The following is a 20,100-nucleotide window of genomic DNA, read 5'->3' as shown; positions in this document are numbered from 1 at the left end:
AAACTGCTGTAGCAGAAAATCCTGTAGCAATATTAACAGTGTCAAAAGGTGGCTAGTTCTAAATCTGGAAGTAACATCCCGGAGGGACTGGCGTCAAGATTTCTGCACCATACCAGAACAAAAACAGGTCACAGAAATGGGAACACACTTCACTGGATGTTCTGCGCGCACTCACTCTGTAACCCATTATAATTGTAGATAATGCAGTTCTCTCTAACAATTGTTTTATAAAGTGGGCGAGAGGGCCTCCATGCATGTTTTTAGGTGTCCATTCTTAAAGTACTGTATAAGAATCCTGGTTAAAAGGTTAGTATTGTACATATTGCTTCATACAGTACATCACACTTTAATTTTAGGGGTGGTTCCAATTTGAACTGCTGATCAGAATGTCCTCTCTGTGGTTGGAAGTGATCAAAGAAAATATATAATGTACTTACCCTTACTGGAGGGCTTCGTGCTTGTATTCTCTGCTGTCCACTTTGAGTACTCTGCGCATCATTTGTGCCACCATTAGTAGTACTGTTGCCCTGTGCTCTTAATGCATTTGTGCTATTCCCATTGCTACCACCTGTACCAGGTTTTCTTGGCCTCTGCTTGATTCCATCCAATAGTCTCACCAGTAGAATGTTGCTCGGAAGTTCATCCACACCACACTCAACCAGAGTCCTGCACTCTGGACAACGCAGCTCATTCCGGGAGCTCACAATGGCCAGCAGGCAGCGCTTGCAGAACGTGTGTTGACATGGCAAGACTTTAGCAGAAGCATCAAGTCGCTCGAGACACACCGGACACTCTAAAAGGTCCAACAAAGCCGACTCATCCATGGTTTTAGCAACAGTGTTTTGCAAAGAAACAAGCATTTGTAAAATTCACAGCGATCTTGGTGATTCAAAGGGGATTATGTGATATCCATGCCTCTATTCATCACCTTGAATGTGACGGGGAGGAGAAAGAAATACAAAAACAGGCATTAGTCAGTAAGAATAATTAAGTAAATCATTCCCAATAAATACCAATGTGCTAGAAAAGGAATGTATGATTGAAAGATGATCCATGATGTTACAAGTACTGCAATGCTAAACATAATGCTCGTTGACCACACAGTGTGTGATGTATTTGTATGGGCTCAACATTCTACATCACTTATTCACAACAGGGGGTTTGCCCCCCCCCCCCAAATATGTAAAAGTGGCAGGGGTGGAACTACTCACCGGTGGGCCCCGGTTTGAAAAAATAAATAGATAAAAAAGACCCCCCTCTTTTTTGCTTTCGACTTCAGGGCCCGACCTGTACAGTAGGGGGAGCTGGGCCCACCCAGATAGTAATTGTAGAAGTTGGGCCTTACTTCCAGCGGGGCCTAACTTCTCTGTTAGGACCGACTGGGTGGGCTCCCTCCTGCACGCCACGCTGTACATGTAGGGCCCCAGGAGAGGGAAGAGAGAGTGGGGACCCCTGTAGAAATGCCGGAACACTGTTCCGGCGGGTGGGTGGTAGTATGGGCCCTAACAGTTGTGGGCCTGGTGCAGCTGAACCGGCTGCACCTACTGTAATTCTGCCCCTGAATGGCAGATCCCAGACAATAATAGTGGGTTCCTGAGCCTGTGTGTGCACTGCACATTCAGTAAGGCGCACCTTAGCGTGGGTGGTATAGCTGTCAATTACAGCCGAAGCTTCTAAAGCCGCTCCCCACAATGGTTTGCATCCACAGCGGCAAGGCATTGTGAGGCGTGACTTTGGAAGCTCCCACAGTAACTGACAGCTATACCACCCATGCTGCCTGCACACACAGAGGTGCAGTTTGGGGCCTTATTAAGCATTTCCCCCCCCCCACAAGTTCAGGACAGTATACTGCCTGGAATCGGTCACACAGTTTTGTTAGCAATAATCTGATAGGAGTTTGCGTAACATTTTCTATCAGTGAGTGCACCAGTTAATAAAAAAAACTTGCAAATATACTGCTCTAGATAACAAAACCATGCAGGTTATTTTTTTAATGTTTGTATGACTGTGCAACTTAGCCAACATCAGTGCATAATTTGTATGATGGTCTTAACCCCATAATAATAGTCGCATGTTACAATTATACTATCAAGTCAACCTGGCAGCACAAGGCTGCAGCTCTCGTCTTCATGGTAACCGTAAAAGTGGGAAAGAGAGTAGGAAACAATACTATTATTACACAAATACAACATTAGAGTCATTTGCCCAGAGCCAGACAGACAATGTCAGTGGGTGAGGCCAAAACTGAATCAACCATGTGTGTCCAAGTCTAGCACCTCAACCAGTCACATCCTCCAAAAGTAATAATACAAATAATAACTAACCAAACCTTATATATCATTGTTTATATTAGGGTCCAAACTCAATCATTTCATCCTCCAAACATAAATAATGTATGTATTTTATTTATAAAATGTTTTACCAGGAAGTAATACATTGAGAGTTACCTCTCGTTTTCAAGTATGTCCTGGGCACAGAGTTAATGACAATATACCGAACTGAAACCTACAGTAAAGTTGAGTGGATATCTGCCCTGCTTTTCAATTTGCAGTCTCATTGTGGCACCCTGCTTGGTTATCAGTTGTGGGCCTTCCACATCTCTACCCAGTCTGTGAAGGTACTTCCTGTACACGGGCAGCTCTGGAAGCAGTGGATGTGTATAGCTGCTCAGCAGGAAGAGATAACACAACGAGAAACGGAGAACGTGACATGCAGCAGAATACTCTGCTTAACTAATCTGCAGGAGCAACGTGTGTGTTTCACGCACCACCTAGAATTTAGGGGAATGAACAAACGGATACAGTGGAGGGAGCAGGAACTAGTGACAATTCTGAATGTCACTAGAAACACAATAAATGTACACAGACAAAAAAGGTAGTGTCTATCCCCTGGGGACCGAAACGTCGGGCATATCTGTGCATTTTGGACTCAATAAACCACTTTTATGTGATTATCTCATGTTGTGCTGGTATATTGGATCTCTAGGGATCCTCACAGATTTTAACTATTTACCCTTTACTGTGCACCACACCTCTGCTGAGGCAGTTTTTTCAGTATAGAGAGATAGAGAGATAGAGAGATATATATAGTCTGTAACAGTGACATTGCAGTGATCTCAATGGCATTGTTTTTTCAGCCATCAGCTAGTATAGGGTGCAGTGGGGTATTTATAAATTATTTTAGCAAAAAATGTTAGACTCCCTTTGCAGTAAAACATTAAATCACAAATGCAATAGATTTATATTTTTAAGGCTTTCTGAATATATCTGCAAAGGGCTGACAAACCAATGCCATTGTGATCCCTGAAATATCCCAATGCTACAGACCACTATATCGTTGTAGGGTTATTGACTGGAAACACGTCTGTAGTACCACATTGTGTGACTTCCCATGAATGTTATAAAGGACGGACAGGTCACAGCATGTTGTATTTTGGTATTCTTCCGCAATTATCTGGTTGTCTTCAATTTGCTCACAGATGTCCAGGCCTCTGGCATTACAGGTGGACATGTGCTGCAGAAATACTTAAAGCAGATACCCCACCGGTTCTTTATATACTGTTTCTCAAATCATTTTTTACCAGGGGCTCCTCCGGAATCTAAAGCACTATTTTAAGACCAGGGGACCTGCTGTTTTGTTAACGATTTATTGGTTTCATTGTCAGTGTTACTTCCCCCCAATGGCAATGCAGCTTCTTATTGGCCCACAAAATTTGGCGGCCATTTTAGTTTCCCTAGAGGCGAAGAAAACACAGGCAACTAAAATGGTAAGAGTCTCGGGGATCGTTCCCAGAGCTAAATACAGCGCAGTTCATCTCTGGAGGGCCCCCTGAATCTCATTCTGTAAAAAAATTACTATTTGTCAAGGTTTAAAAAAAATATTTAAAAAATGGGTAGGTGGGATTGATGCTTAATCAACAAATACAAGTATTGCATCTTTTTATTTTACATCAATATTTAATTTTAGGTTTCATGCACAGCAGAGCTGTTACTTTCAAGTATCTAGAATCTATTAAATACAAACTAATACATTCTGAGGCTGCGTCCATAGACACTTCGCCCGTGCGGAGGCTGAGGGAAAGTGGGTGCTTTCCGTGGCCATGGTACGCATCCGTGGGCGTGTCTAGGGGCGTGCCAGTGACGTCATGGAGCTGGTTTGCCCTCAATGGGCGAACCGCTCACATGACCGGCCCGTTGCGCCAATAAATCAGTACGCAAGCAACCGCACACAGTATAGACGCGATCACTGCCTTTAGGCAGTCTGTCGTCCATACCATGGACGCAGCCTGAAATAACTAAAAGTACAAGGTGAGACTGTATTAGGAAATGATTATTCTACATCTATTTTCATGCACTAGAGCAGGGGTGAGCAAAGTGGGTGCGCAACATTTTTTGCACAGGCCCCACGCTCTTCCCCAAGGCATAAAAATTAAATGCCGGGGAATCGCAGCGTCATTGGGGACATGTTGCCATGGCAACTCATGTCAAATGACGCCGCGGGGTCACTTGACGTGACATGATGCCGCGCGTCATTTGATGCTGGATTTTAGGTAAGGGGGGGGGGGCGTAAGCACAGGGGCTGGTAGGTAGGAGGGAGCAGCACAGAAAGTTTGCACACCGAGCACAGGTGTTAATAACCCTTATATAACTAATATTAAACATAGCCCACAACTTATATGCTAACATTTAGATAAAGACACCACATTTTTCATTACAAATAGAGAAAAAGACAATGACTGCCAAATCTTTAAAACACTTGGCATCAATCATTCCAGAGTAATTACAATTCCAATCTCAGAAGAATAAAATGGCACTAAAACATTCCCCACCACATCCTTTTAGTGAAGGAGCGGTGGCAAGAGTCAGAAAACATTATGCATGTGAATGACGTAAAGTGCAACGTTGAAGGGACAGCTTAGCACTACTATATGCTATGCAAAACCAAACCATCATGTCTTATTAGCCACCAGTGCAAACAACAAGGTGATAAAGACACTCTCACTGGACCGACGTGGCAGGTATAAAGTGATGAATATTAACGTTATTTATAATGTGACTGTATATAAAAAAATAGTGCACCAGTGAATAAATACAGTGAATTTGTGAAATGAAAAGAGATTCGGTTTTAACCCCCTACTCAAACCCTCCGGTAGGGGCTGTCTCCACTGGTCCATAAAAGGTTGAAACGGGCTCCAAAATCCAGGGGGAGCATGGGACGAAATCAACAAGAGAGAAGAAAAAATATCTAAGTGCAGGTGTCTTGAAAAATATGTAAATCATAAAGATAACTTGTCTCCTATGGGATGTCGACTCACAATATGGGAGGTCTAGATAGACAAATCCAAAACTGTGGCAATGTGGTTCTTGTATAGGGGAATCAGGAAGTTGGTACCTCAGTGAAAAAGAGATAGGAGCTATTGTGCAGATCAAAAAAGGTTTAAAAAAATAAATAAATAACACTTTATGGATAAATCACACGCACATGGTGTACGATTATACAAAAAAAAAAAGAATAGAATGCAACACAATAGTTTAAGGTACAGGACGTCGTCAGCCATCACTTCCTCACTGCCACTGGGTGTCCCCCGCCAGTTGTCCGGAACGCCGTTTCTGCCCTACTAGCGTCTCTAGCGGGCTCAGCGACGTCATTTCCGGTTTCCTCAACGTTTTGCCATCGGGTAGCTTACTCCTGACGAAGCTAACCGATAACGAAACACGTAGCGTGACAGCTTCCCAGTGATCAAAGCACTCGTAGACGCGTTACCCATCTAAGAAACCAGAAGTGACACCGACGAACCCGGAACTGACGTCGCAGAGCCCGCGAGAGACGCCGGAAGGGTAGAGATGGCGTTCTGTTATTAGCCATCAGTGACATTAAATGAGATGGGTGTTCCCGTCCGGGAACTATAGCGTAGAGCAGGGGTGCTCAAACTCGGGGGCGCGGCGCTTACAGATGCCCCGCGCTCTTCACCACAGCATTTAAATGAAATGCATGGTAATGCGCGGGAGGCCTCTGTAAGCTCCCTTACATGGTCTCCGGCAGCTTCTGGCGACACACTGCCACGGCAATGCGGCGTCCAGTGACACCGCAAGGTCACATGAGATCACGTTAATATGGCAATGTAATGTCATAAGACGGCGAAGAACAGGTAAGGGGGGGAGCAGGGGGTGAGAGAGCAGACAGAGGGGAGCAGACTGAAAATTTAGCGCACCCCTGGCTTAGAGTTTGCTGGCCATCTCTATGTGCTTGTTGAATTAGCTCCCGTTTCCAGGGAGCCCCGTGTTCCCACTAGACTAGATTAATCCTTAAAACTCCCAGACAGGAATATATGGCGGCCAGGTCAGCCTTGGCCGAAAACAACAAATACGCCCATTATAGTCCCCAATAGAAAGCTGCTAAATCATTACCCGATGACATTACGGCTTTCGATTAGTGATCTCAGCATCCATATTTGTAGGGTTCTTTTGCAAGAAACTACAAAACAAATGGGAACTGGGCGCATCACAGTTGAGCTCAGTGGATGAGGGGAGGGATCGTTCTTTCCAAGCGTTGACATACTCCCCGTGCAGCCATACTTATAAACATACTAGACACTGAAGTTGCAATAGAGCTAAAGGAGCCAGGCATGTTACTCATGTACAATTTGTATCTGCTGTTTCGTAACTTTCGATATGTTAATCAGCTCTCCAAATTTGGGCCCAAAAAACGATTTGCAAAAATCTCAATAATGGAAAACCCAATACTGTTGATGTTTGATAGCAACTTGTAACTAGTGAAATAATGCAGATGTCATTCTAGGCTTGCAACTATCCCAAAGCAGTGGTAGGAACTGCAAGCTGTATAACTGCAGGCTTATCACATAGATTTTAGGAATGGACAATAAAGAACATTTTATATTTTTGTAAAGAATCATGATGACAGGACTCCCAAGTGCTAGCTTGTTTGTTTAATAACTTTAGTCAGAGAGAAGATATATGTGCAAATAAAATGGTGATAGTACAAGTTGTTTTGGTGGATTGTATAGAACAGGGGTGCGCAACATTATTTGGGGAGTGGGGGGAAGCGGTGCGCACAGAGGCCCCTCGCTTCTCCTGCAGGCATTTAAATTAAATGCCGGGGAGCGCGTGCAAGGCCTCTGTTCCCTCTCTTACCTGGTCTCCGGTGGCATCCAACAACACGTCGCCATGGTAACACGGCGTAATTTCACATGACGTCAGAAGACACCGAACACCAGGTAAGGGGGGCGCGAGCAGAGGGAGAGAGCAGGCAGGGGGGTTGCAGACTGAAAAGTTTGGGCACCCCTAGTATAGTATGCGCACCCCTAGTATAGAATATAGTTACATAGTTGATGAGGTTGGAAAAAAAAAGACGACATACGTCCATCAAGATCAATCTATGCTAAATTTAGATGACAGATACTTTATCCTATATCCGTATTTACAGTATATTCATCCAGAGGAAGGCAAGCAAAAAACATCGGTGAAACATCAGCCAATGACGTTTCATAAGGGGAAAATGTAATTCCTCCCCGACTACAAATATTGCCAACCCGATTTCTCCCTGAATCAACATCCTGCCCATGTTTACTTATTTGGTAGATCCCTGTATATATTTGCTTTCCCATCTACGTTTTTTTTTTTTTAACACATTTTTATTTTTGTAAAACTAACCAGGAGGTCCTCGGAGCGAACCGAGATACTGAGAATTTTAATTACCAGCATGTCAACCCCGAATCAGGAAATCAAAATGGCCGCTAAATCCCGCCGGCCAATAGGAAGCCGCAACAGGTGACATTGTGGCTGTCTATTGAATGCCTGCTGGTACCATCTTTGAGAATACAGGAATGTAAACCGTCAACTAAAACAGTAAGTCTCTCGGGATACGTTTGGTATCGAGGGTCTTCAAATAGCACCGTTCAGCACCGGAGGACCCTTCAGTTCAAATTCTGTAAAATGATCTAAAATGGGTAGGATTGCAGTTTTCAATTATGCAAATATTACCAAAATCATGCATACCTCCAAAAAAACAACCATCTTTGGTTTGGATTTACCGCAAAATATCAAAGTCTTTAGCAAAATAATAATAATGATAAACAAAAAAAAACCTAAAGATATATTTTTAGTATAAGTGATAACCTTACCCAGGTTAGACCCGAACCATTCTCCTACTGGGTGGATAACCACTAAAGCTACATTCCACTATGGGTTGTAAGTCCTTACAGGGTAAGATGGTCTTGCTTCCCTTATATTTTTGTGTATCTTTAAGTTTAAGTTTTTTTTAATTGCAGTATTTTTTGTTTGCATGGTTTTGATAAAAACGTCGATGCTATGGCATAAAGCCAAACTGAAGATGCTATTTTGGAGGTGTGCATTATTTTGGTGATATTTACTACATATGCAGGTTGGATGAGCATACTTTGATCATAGCATCATATTACACTAACCCCACGTTTATATAGATATTTCCCCCACCCCCGCTTTTTTTTTTAATTTAATTTAATTTATTTTTTTAAGTTGGTGCGACAACTACCCTAGGTGTGCCACACTATACTGCATTTTTACTTAAAGTATACAGCAAATGCTAAAATACAAGGATTGAGATGGTGTTACATGGCTGAACGCTTTCACTCTATTGTAACTACAATATGCAATTGCCAAGGGAGACTGCATATTATTATCATCGTTTATTTGTAAAGCGCCAGCATATCCCGCAGTGCGGCACAGCGGGGGTTACAGAGTTATGTATATTACATAGACAGGGTTACATACAAATAAGGACAAACAAGCGCAAACACATACACATGGTGATGAGGTCCTGGTCCTGAGAGCTTACAGTCTGCAGGAATAAGGCCAATGTGAGTAAAGTGGCTGCTCATTGTGGGATAGAGCTGGCGTGCGCAAACTGGGGGGGTGCAAAATTTTCTGGGAGGGGGCACGGTGCACGCGGGCTCTCTATAACTTCCTCTTACCTGCTCTCCGGCGGCTTCTGGCGACGCGGCATCAAATGGCAACGCGACGTCAAATGATGCTGCCGATGCCGGAGAGCAGGTAAGAGAGGGCGGCGGACGGAACAGGGGGGAAAAGCAAGCAGGGGGCACAGAGAAAAAAAAAAAGTTTGCACACCCCTGGGATAAAGTATACATCAGGATGGAGTACGGTCCAGCCGCACTGCTGGTCTCGTTAAGGTTTGGGGGTGTGAATGTTAGGGGGTGTTACATAGCATGGAGTTTAATGTGTGCATACACAGCGTCTTTGATGAAGCACTGCATGGCTCAATGTACAATCCCTGCGCTGGTCCAGACAGGGGGACCACACTGGGAAGAGGGGGGGAAAGGCAACCATTCCCCACAATGAAGAGATAAATGCATTTAGTTATCTGTTTCCATGGTAACCAGTTGCCAGCCCTTCCTGTATGAAAGAAGACCCTTCCCCTAACCCCGCCGTACAAAAAGATGCCCCTGGCTGGGAGAGGGGAAGCTGCCAGCCTCTCTCCTCCCCCTCACAGACAGAGGAGGACGTAAGACCCCCTGATTTAGTGTAGCAGTGCAAGAGAAAGCAGGACCAGGGGTTTCATTAGGTTACTTTACTCATTTGGGGCATGAACCGCTTTTCTGGCAGAGGGGCCTGCAACGTTACCTACTGCTTTTATGGGGTTTATATCAGCGGTTTCATATATGCTCTTCCCATTTGGGTAATTGATGGAGCTAGCAAGTCATTAAATTCGTGCAAGAAGCATTGCATCCCAGAACACAGCAGGATTGAGAGAGGTACAGCCCAATGAAAGCTGGTTACATGCCTTGTAAATCAATATATTGTAGAGCAGGAGCAATGTATTCACTTCCTATGTGTCAAGTGTACTGTATGACATCAGGTTATTCACATCTCGTTTTGGGAATACATGGTACAAAGAGTGTAGATATTGTGTCAGAGAATTGTGTTGTATACCAACTTTTTTTTTTTTTAAACCACAACTGTACAGAATTGGGTTCTTGTAATTGTTCATTGAAAGTCATTGTGGCACTGGAGATAACACATATGTCTTTTTCTATACACATACATATGTATTTATTTAGTACCAAATAGTAAGCACTTTATATTATCAGAACACAAATGGATTTAATGACAACACAGGGATAAAAGCCCCAGACATACAGAATAAACATGAGGATAATGAAGTCACTGCTCTAAAGTGCTTACAATCTAATACTATCAACTACTGTTCTTTTAAATGCTTTGTGCAAACATTTCATAATTACACCCCCACCTTTTAACCTTTCCACTTCTGAGATATACAGATACATACATACATCCTATATAGTGAGTTAGAAGGGCCCATCTAATCAGGAACAAGCTCAGGCAAACCTGCTTTTGCAGTTCTTATTCACAGCGGTGTCCCCCCCAGCACAGACATGAAACACTCATACAAGTACATTGCAGTAAGTGGATAAGAGACAGCACTGACCTGCAGTGGGAGAGCCCAGGGCTCAGCAGAGACTTGTCCAGGACATAAGGGTGAGAGCTCAGCAAAGAAGAGGAGGGGGTTTAATCCAACCACAGATACAGAGCAGAGAGTGGGTGTCTATGCAGCTCCCTGTGCGTCTCTTTTGCCTTTGTCCCTGCAGCAGTGTCTGTGTGCAAGCAGCCTGTCTATGTGTGTGTGTCTCCCAGGGACTCTCCTCCTTCTCCTCCCTGCCATCCGACAGGAGGCACGTCACAGCCAGGGGAGGGTGGGGCTGCTGCCGGGGAGGGGAGGGAAGGGGAGGAGGAGGAGAGACTGGCAAGGATTGGGAGAGAAAGCTGGGTGGGAGAGGGGAGCAAGGGTGAATAATAGGGCCACACATAGTATGTGATATATTATAGATTAGTATATGTAGATTTGCTTTTATTTAGTAACATGCATATATATGTAGCCCATGTACCCCACGTGAGAGTGGGGGTCATGCTGTAAAGATGCTACCAGTGCTGCCTTTACCTGTTGGCTCACAGGGTGCCTAAGCCTCCGTCACAGGGAGACATAATAATAGTATTGTGCAGCGCCTCCACCTGAGAGGGATCCCAGCGTAGTGGGAGGAGCCCCTCACAGGACCCAATGACAATAATCACACACACGGTAAAATAACAATAACCTTTACTGGCAACAGATATATAAACGGTTCTACTGATCACTAATATGGTACAACTACCCACCAAGCCTCGCACGGCCGTAACCCACCACCGGGTTCCCAACACCGTGTCCCAAGAGTCCCACACCCAACCCCAATGTGTGAAACAGTGCCGCCCACTAATTTGAGTTGTTGGTTTGTGCACGTGTTGGGGTGAGGTACCTGCCGGGTGTGTACACACACAGGCGCGCCGACAGGAAGACAGAGTGGATCCGCTGATCCAGCGATGAGTCTGCCTCCGTGTGGGGTGGTATCCCGCTGGAGGGTCCCACCGTGAAGATAGTCTCTGTACCTTGCAGTGGTGGTCTGGTCCCGGACCACAGGCCACCAGTGCTACGCAGCGTCGCAGCTGTGTCCCTGAGCCTGATCCGCTAATGGGGCAGTGTCCCTCTCTAAGGCTGGTCCCTATAGCAGCCACAAGCTTACAGGGGAATCGGACCTAGCTGGGGCCTAGGAGGAATGTCTGGCCTAGTACAGGGGTCACTATCCTATCTGTGTCCCATCTCTGACTCACTCCGCGCGGTCTGAGCGCGCCAAATGTATCAACTACAGTAGGAGCTTCTTCAGCCCTATTGACTGCTCTGTACCCATGTGACTGCAGCACTGCTAAGACTTCTGGGGGCTGTAGTCCCCACGGAGCCTCTACCTTATGGCCACCTCGAGTGCCTGGCATACTGCTCATGCGCGACTCCCTATCTGATGGCCGCCGCACCCGGCGCGACTCACTAATGGCGCCGCAACTCCCGGCACTTGACTGCGCAAGGTGGCGGCGCCCTGCTACGAGACCCGCTGGCAACGCGATTGCCCTACCTCTAGCCCCCGCAGCAACCAGCACCCGTCCGGCGCATCCACTACCGCAGTGGAGGTAATGGGGGGGGAGAACAGAGGAACCGGGGAGGCAGAGGGGACCTGGTTACACACACATATGTTTGTATATATAAATATATATAGGGAGCCATGTTAAAAATGGTTTTTGAAGCAAAAAGTGGCACTTTGTGCTCATTTGCATGTCATTTCCCAGAATCCCTTGCTGCAGTGGAAGTGCTGTATGCTGGGCGAAAATGGGGAAAGGTGGGGTTGCAGACCTGCCTAAGACATGCAGATGAGCATACAGTTGTATTTACATTTGCATATATAAATATATATATATATATATATATATGTTCAATGTACCATCGCCGGAAGAAGTGATCAGTCTATCTCGAAAGCTCACACAAATAAAAGCATTTCGTTAGCCACAGAACGGTGTCGCGTTTTAATTTCCCCCCACCCTATGGAAGATATGGCGACTACGGTGTGTGTGCTGCGTTACTTGTGGCTCACAGAAGGCCTGAACCTCCGCCGCTGGGAGCCTGGGGTGAATCTGATTCTTATGGTGGCAGCGCCTCCACCTGCAAGGGGTCCCGACAGGAACAATAATAATACATGCACACAAATATATATATATCCTAACAACCTTTACTAAACACAATAATCTTAGAACCCTGTACCCCAGAGTAATATAGGCCCCAACCTGATAAACAGTGAGTGTCCCCAGAGTACATTGGGTGCCAGGCACCAATTCCCTGATGTCCCTTTTCCCAAAGGCATGGCCCACCCAAAGTGTTGGAGATAGCGCTATCCCGTGGCGTGCTAGTGCACTTGGTTAGGTACCTGCCTGGGGCACCAGCACCCGGTTGTTGCAGAATAACAAGGAGGATCCGTCTGACCCAACGTTGTCATCGCGATGGCGTCCGCCACCGTGTGGGGGTGAATTCCAGCGTGGATAATATCACCCTATCGTCTTTACCGCATCACTGGTCTGGTCCCTGACAACAGGGTGTCTCACCGGTGCTGTATCTGATATATGCAGCTACTGGGGAAAGGTCCCTGACTATGGGCTTTCCCTATAGCAGCTACAAGCTACAGTGAGTCAGGACCTAACTGGGGCCTAAGGGGGAAGATCTGGACTAGTCCAGGGGAACACTGCTCCTTGGACATTACCTGCTCCTCAGAGGTCCCTCTTCCGACTGGCGTGCTGCAGACGCTCCAAAAGTAACAATCTTCGGGAGCAGGGGATTGCTGCAACCCTATTGGCTGGTTTCTGGTACCTGACTAACTGTCCCTGTGCATTGTGGGGCTTGTTGGGTGTAGTGGCCACCACCTGTGTTATACTGCGCATGCGCACGGTTGAATCAAGATGGACGCTGCAACTCCACTTGTGCCTGCGCATGCCCGAAGCGTTGCGCATACGGGACCACTCGCAAAATGGCGCCAGCGATCCGATCGCCGCTCCAACTGCCCGCAAACCTCCCCGCACTCTCCCCATCCTCCGCTGCTGGGCACAGCCGCAGCAGAAGGTAACTGAATGAAGGGAGACCCAGGGGGGACCGGGTCTCTCTCTATATATATATATATATATATATATATATATATATATATAGCCCCTTTCTCCCATGTTTAGGGAAACTACCTGTGCTGCCGCTACCTGCGTGGCTAACAGGTGGCCTGATCCTCTTCCGCCGGGAGCCTGGGGTGATCACGTTCGTTGGCACACAGCGCCTCCACCTGATAGGGATCCTAACATAGTAGGATTATCCCTCCCAGGAACCAATAGTCAGAAAAACACACACCGAGTATATAACAGCGTATTTACTGACATATAAACATCAACGCTAATAAGACCATGCCAGGCCATACCAACACAGGACCTCCACAGTGTAAGCCCACCACCATGTCCACACTACGGTGAGGTTGCCCCAAAGTTATGAGTGTGCCCATGGCACCTAAACACCAGTGTCCACAAGATGGGATCACCCCAAAGTGTGTGAGTAGCGCTACGCCTGTGTATGTAGCCGTTGGTGCACTTGTAGATACCTCCCTGGGCACTCCTGTCCCCAAGTACCGCTGACAACAACGGATCTGTCTGATCCCACGATGGATGTCTCAACGAAGCCGCTGCTCCTGGTGCGTCCGGTCTACCTCTGGGGGAGCTCCTGTTGGAGTGTGTCCCTTTTCAAGTGTCTCTTAGAAATACCTCCGGTCTAGTCCCAGACCGCAGGCTGTGCACACCGCGTGGCGTCAGTCACCGTTGCACTGATACTGTACAGTTACTGGGGAAGCATCCCTATCTATGGGCCTTCCCTGCAGCAACCACAAACTATAGTGAGTCAAGGCCTAGCTTGGACCTTGGGGGAAAGATCTGGTCTAGTCCAGCGGTGCACTGCTCCCTGGACACTACCTTCCTCCTCTCCGTCCTGCTCCCGACTGGGGTGGTGTGCTGAGCGCGCCAAATGTATCTCTTTTGCTAGCCGGCATTCCCTGCTCCTAATAAGCTAAAACTGCCCACATGGTAAGCAGCCCCGGGGGCTGCTATGACCTGTAGTCCCTTGCGGAGCCTGTCTAATGGCCGCGCAACAATTCTGTACTGTGCATTCGCAGGATCTCTGTGACAATATCGTGGCGACCTGCATCGGCATCCGCCGCGTAGCTCCAAAGCACCGGAGCGCTCCCTGCAGCTCTGCAGCCGTCTCCCCACCCCACGGACTGGGAGGTAGGGGACCTGGCTACATACATAATTATATATATATATTGTGACAAACGGCTTACTCCGGGCTCCGCCGTCTGTCCGGGACTGTTAGAACACGGTCTTTTAGGGTAGGTTAAATGATGAGACGTCACGTACTGTTCCTTTAAACAGGCTATGCCTGGTTTATTCAGTCCCAGGCACTGAGACTGCCACAGTTTAAACAGAAAACAAAGCCAAACAAAAAGCTGCTCGTCTGAGCGATAACTTAAACTTAGATGTCCCTGACTCAGAGTTGGAAGTGGCTTGTCCACTTCCACCAACAAAATAAGTACCTTTGCAGTCTTTAGACAAACTAACAGAATGAATGAAGCGATTTGGGAAAGAGGCTTTCTCACCCCTCTGCAGTTCAGCAGCCTTCCAGGCTCTTGGGCGGGGCCCAGAGGAAACAGGAAACAGGTCTTATATACCTGAACTCTAATCAGCATGACAGGTGACAGAAAACAGGCAGCAGACAAACTGTGGAATGGAGTGCCTGTACCACGAGGCTGCCCTGTTCAGCTTAGACAGGACAGAAACTGTTCAGTATCCTGGGAGCCCTGTATATGGAGTTTATTACCAACCCCTGGTTTCTGTCACATATCCTCCCCCCCAGCTCAGACCTTGAGGGGTGAGCGACCATGGATATTAGGGAGTGCATCCTTGACAACCCGTCGGCATTGCCATGTTTGTGCCCCGACCTGTGTTCCACAGAAAATTTAAAGGGCTGTAGGCTTAGGAACCACCTGGTCACCCTAGCGTTCTTCTCCCTATTTTGACACATCCAGGTAAGGGGTGCATGATCTGTGACCAATCGGAACTTTCTCCCCAACAGATAATACTTGAGTGTCTCTACAGCCCACTTTATTGCGAGACACTCTTTCTCGACTATGGAGTAATTTTTCTCCTGGGGATTTAGTTTCCTACTTAAATAAAGGATGGGGTGCTCCTCCCCTTGAGACTCCTGGGAGAGTACCGCCCCCAGCCCTACCTCAGATGCGTCGGTTTGGACTACGAACTCTTTGGAGAAGTCAGGTGTGACCAACACTGGTTGGGCACAGAGAGCTTCTTTCAGGCTTCTAAAGGCCTGTTCGGCTTCGGGGGACCACTTTACCATTAGCGGTCCTCTTGCTTTTGTGAGGTCGGTTAGTGGGGTTGCCTTAGTTGCAAAATTGGGAATAAACCTCCTATAGTAGCCAATTAACCCCAAAAAGGTCCTTACTTGTTTTTTTGTGACTGGCCTTGGCCAATTTTGTATCGCCTCTACTTTGAGTGTTTGTGGTTTGAGTAACCCTCTACCAATAGAATACCCCAGATACTTGGCCTCCTCCAGACCAATAGTGCATTTAGCGGGGTTAGCAGTTAGTCCAGCAGACCGAACTGCGTCGAGCACAGCTTGGACCTTTGGAAGGTGGGACTGCCAATCTTCACTATGGATTACCACATCATCCAGGTAGGCGGCAGCGTACCGAACATGTGGTTTTAAAATTTTATCCATCATTCTTTGGAATGTGGCGGGAGCTCCATGTAAGCCAAAAGGCAGCACCTTATATTGAAAGAGGCCGTCTGGGGTTGAGAAGGCTGTTTTTTCTTTTGCCCTTTCTGTGAGGGGAACCTGCCAGTACCCTTTTGTTAGGTCTAGGGTTGTGAGATATCGGGCTTTGCCCAGTCTCTCTACAAGTTCATCCACCCTGGGCATAGGATAAGTATCAAATTTTGACACCGCGTTTAGTTTCCGGTAGTCATTACAAAACCTTGTTGTACCGTCTGGCTTTGGGACTAAAACTATAGGGCTGTTCCACCCACTTTGGGATTCCTCAATTACGCCTAGTTTTAGCATTTTTTTAACCTCTAAACTTATAGCCTCTCTCTTGGCCTCTGGGATTCGGTACGGTTTAAGGTTAACTCGGACCCCCGGTTCAGAGACTATGTCATGTTTAATTACGTTAGTTTTACCTGGCTGTGTAGAGAAGATTTCTTTGTTCCTTCTCACTAAACTCTGGACCTCTCGTTTCTGATGCACGGACAGTGTTTCAGCTATGCTAACCTCTGGGTCAGTTTCTTGATTCTCTGACGGACCTGGGGGTACTAGGGTTAACAAGACCTCTCTATCTTTCCAGGGCTTGAGTAGGTTTATATGGTAAATTTGCTCAGGTTTCCTCCTACCTGGCTGCCTTACCCTATAATTTACTTCTCCCACTCTTTCCAAGACCTCATATGGCCCATGCCATTTAGCAAGGAATTTACTCTCCACGGTGGGAACCAGAACTAGTACCCTATCACCTGGAAAAAAAATTCTGACCCTAGCACCCTTATTATACGTATTCCTTTGTGCTTCTTGAGCTTTCTCCATGTGTTCCCTCACTATGGGTAGGACTGCAGCAATGCGGTCCTGCATTTGGGCAACATGCTCTATTACACTTCTGTAAGGGGTAACCTCGTGTTCCCAAGTTTCTTTGGCTATATCCAGTAAGCCCCTTGGATGTCGGCCATACAATAGTTCAAACGGGGAGAAGCCTGTGGATGACTGGGGAACTTCCCTAATGGCAAATAACAGGTATGGTAACAAACAGTCCCAGTTTTCCCCATCCTTATCGACCGCCCGGCGTAACATGCTCTTTAAGGTTTTATTGAACCTTTCCACTAAACCATCTGTTTGTGGATGATAGACTGAGGTTCTGAGATGCTTGATTTTTAGGAGTTTACATAGCTCTTTTGTTACTTGGGACATAAATGGTGTTCCCTGGTCAGATAAGATCTCTTTAGGAATTCCGACCCGGGAAAACAGAAGTACTAACTCTTTTGCTATGTTTTTAGCAGAGGTGCTACGTAGGGGAACTGCCTCCGGATATCGGGTAGCATAATCTAATATTACCAATATATGCTGATGTCCCCTAGCAGACTTTATTAGGGGTCCTACTAGATCCATAGCAATCCGGTCAAATGGTACCTCTATTATGGGAAGGGGTACCAATGGGCTGCGGTATGCTTTGAACGGGGCGGTGATCTGACATTCTGGGCATGAGGAACAATAGTTTGTAATTTCTGCCAGAACCCCAGGCCAATAAAAGCTTCGGAGAACCTTTTCTTTTGTCTTTTCCACCCCTAGGTGTCCCCCCAATGGATGACTATGTGCGAGGTGTAATACTACGTTACGGAATGTCCGTGGTACCAACAATTGTTTAGTTGTAACTGATTTTCTTTTATCAACCCGATATACTAGGTCGTTCTCTACCTCGAAGTAGGGGTAAGCAAGTGACCTATCTGGTTGGCCATGAGTACTATTCTGGTCCCGTATATTTCCCCTTGCTACCGCTAATGTGGGGTCCTCCCACTGGGCCTTCTTAAAACTCCCAGGACTGACCTCTAGGTCAGCGAGGGTCTTATCCTGTACTGGGGTGGTAAGTGCCTGATCAACATCTTGATTTGGGGTATTCCCTACCAAAGTAGTGATGGGGAAGGGAATTTCACAGCACTCCTCCTTTTCCCCTTTCTTATTTGGGCCCTCGTCAACCTCCATTTCTGAAAAAGGGAAAGGATTTGTTTCTTCTAACACTTCGTTATGGTCTGCTATTGAACTCTGGGCACTATTCTGAGCTGGGGACCACATTTTTAGAAAATGGGGAAAGTCGGTCCCTATTAACACATCATGTGCCAGTTTGGGTACAACACCCACCTTGAAATCTAAAGAACCAAATTCTGTTTAAAAAAAAACATCAACAGTGGAATATTCATGATTATCCCCATGTATACAACAAATTGCCACTCTTTGTGAACTGTTTACCTGTTTCTTCTTAATGGGCAATAGGTATTCCGACACTAGTGTGACCATACTCCCAGAGTCAAGAAGTGCCCGAACCCTCTTACCATTAACCTTTACAAATGCCCACAGATGGTTATTCAAGGGGTCCTCTGGGCTAGGGCCCATACATTGGGACAACAGCGAATAAGGTTCCACGCTGTTGCATTGCATGGGCTCCTCATTTAGTGGGCAGATTTTTGCTGTGTGGCCCCTCTCATGACAATTTACACATTTAGGTACATAGTCTGTGTCCCACTTAGAGCCTTTTCCCGGCTCCCCATGTTGGCTATTGCCCTTAGTGTGCGAACCACTGTTGCTGGTGCTGCGTGAAGGTGGTCGCCGCTCTTCAGCTCCCCTTAACCCCGGTACCCTTTTACCGTCTCTGGAAGAGTCCTGGAACCTCGGGTAGTGGGGTTGCTCCACGACTGTGGGTTGCGGGTGCTCTCCTGCTGCATTGTACCTTTCTACGAGGGCCACAAGCTCATCCGCATTGTTGGGGTCACTCCGACTGACCCAATGGCGTAAGGCAGAGGGAAGTTTCCTCAAGAACTGGTCCATGACCAACCGTTCCACGATGTGGCTTGCTGAGTTGATCTCGGGTTGTAGCCACTTCCGGGCGAGGTGGATGAGGTCATACATCTGGCTTCGGGTGGCTTTATCCATCGTGAAGGACCATGCGTGAAACCTTTGGGCGCGAACAGCCGTGGTTACGCCGAGGCGGGCGAGGATCTCGAACTTCAATTTTGCATAGACGTTAGCTTCGGCTGGCTCTAGATCAAAGTAAGCCTTCTGGGGTTCGCCGCTTAGGAAGGGTGCGATTAGACCAGCCCACTCAGCTTCTGGCCATCCCTCTCTCTGTGCCGTGCGTTCAAACGTGAGAAGATAGGCTTCCACATCATCCGAGGGTCCCATCTTCTGAAGGTAGTGGCTTGCCCTGGTCATTTTCGGAACTGGGGCTGCCGCTGCCAGTGGAAGGTTACTGATAGTCTCCCTCAGGATCTCGAGTTCCTGCTGTAAGCCCTGAGCGAACCGCTGTTGCTCCTCTTTCAGCAAGCGGTTTGTCTCTTGCTGGTTTGCATTCGCCTGTTGCAGGGCTTCATTCGCGTCTCTCTGGACAGCGACATTGCGTACCAGCGCACTCACCACGTCTTCCATCTTGTTTGGAGAGAGAGAAAAAAAAACCTTTTTTTTTTTTTTTCTTTAAAGTTCTTTAACCCCCAGACCTTTTAGTGTTCTGCCCGCATTCTCCACCATATGTGACAAACGGCTTACTCCGGGCTCCGCCGTCTGTCCGGGACTGTTAGAACACGGTCTTTTAGGGTAGGTTAAATGATGAGACGTCACGTACTGTTCCTTTAAACAGGCTATGCCTGGTTTATTCAGTCCCAGGCACTGAGACTGCCACAGTTTAAACAGAAAACAAAGCCAAACAAAAAGCTGCTCGTCTGAGCGATAACTTAAACTTAGATGTCCCTGACTCAGAGTTGGAAGTGGCTTGTCCACTTCCACCAACAAAATAAGTACCTTTGCAGTCTTTAGACAAACTAACAGAATGAATGAAGCGATTTGGGAAAGAGGCTTTCTCACCCCTCT

General features: G+C 46.8%; 1 protein-coding gene across 1 annotated transcript in view; it reads right to left on the bottom strand.

The window, feature by feature from the left end:
• The window catches only part of SH3RF1 (SH3 domain containing ring finger 1), a 173,377-nt gene extending 162,679 nt beyond the window's left edge, over positions 1-10,698 (bottom strand). Inside the window, 2 exon segments of the mRNA XM_075611658.1 lie at positions 438-928; positions 10,462-10,698. Of these exon segments, the coding sequence (XP_075467773.1) occupies positions 438-860 (423 nt within the window). The 5' untranslated portion in view covers positions 861-928; positions 10,462-10,698.
• Between the last annotated feature and the right edge of the window lie 9,402 nt (positions 10,699-20,100).

This window comes from Ascaphus truei, chromosome 1 (genome assembly GCF_040206685.1).
Source record: "Ascaphus truei isolate aAscTru1 chromosome 1, aAscTru1.hap1, whole genome shotgun sequence".
Taxonomy (NCBI): domain Eukaryota; kingdom Metazoa; phylum Chordata; class Amphibia; order Anura; family Ascaphidae; genus Ascaphus; species Ascaphus truei.
The sequence above is the reverse complement of the archived record's forward strand: the minus strand, read 5'-3'. Positions and strand labels throughout refer to the sequence as shown.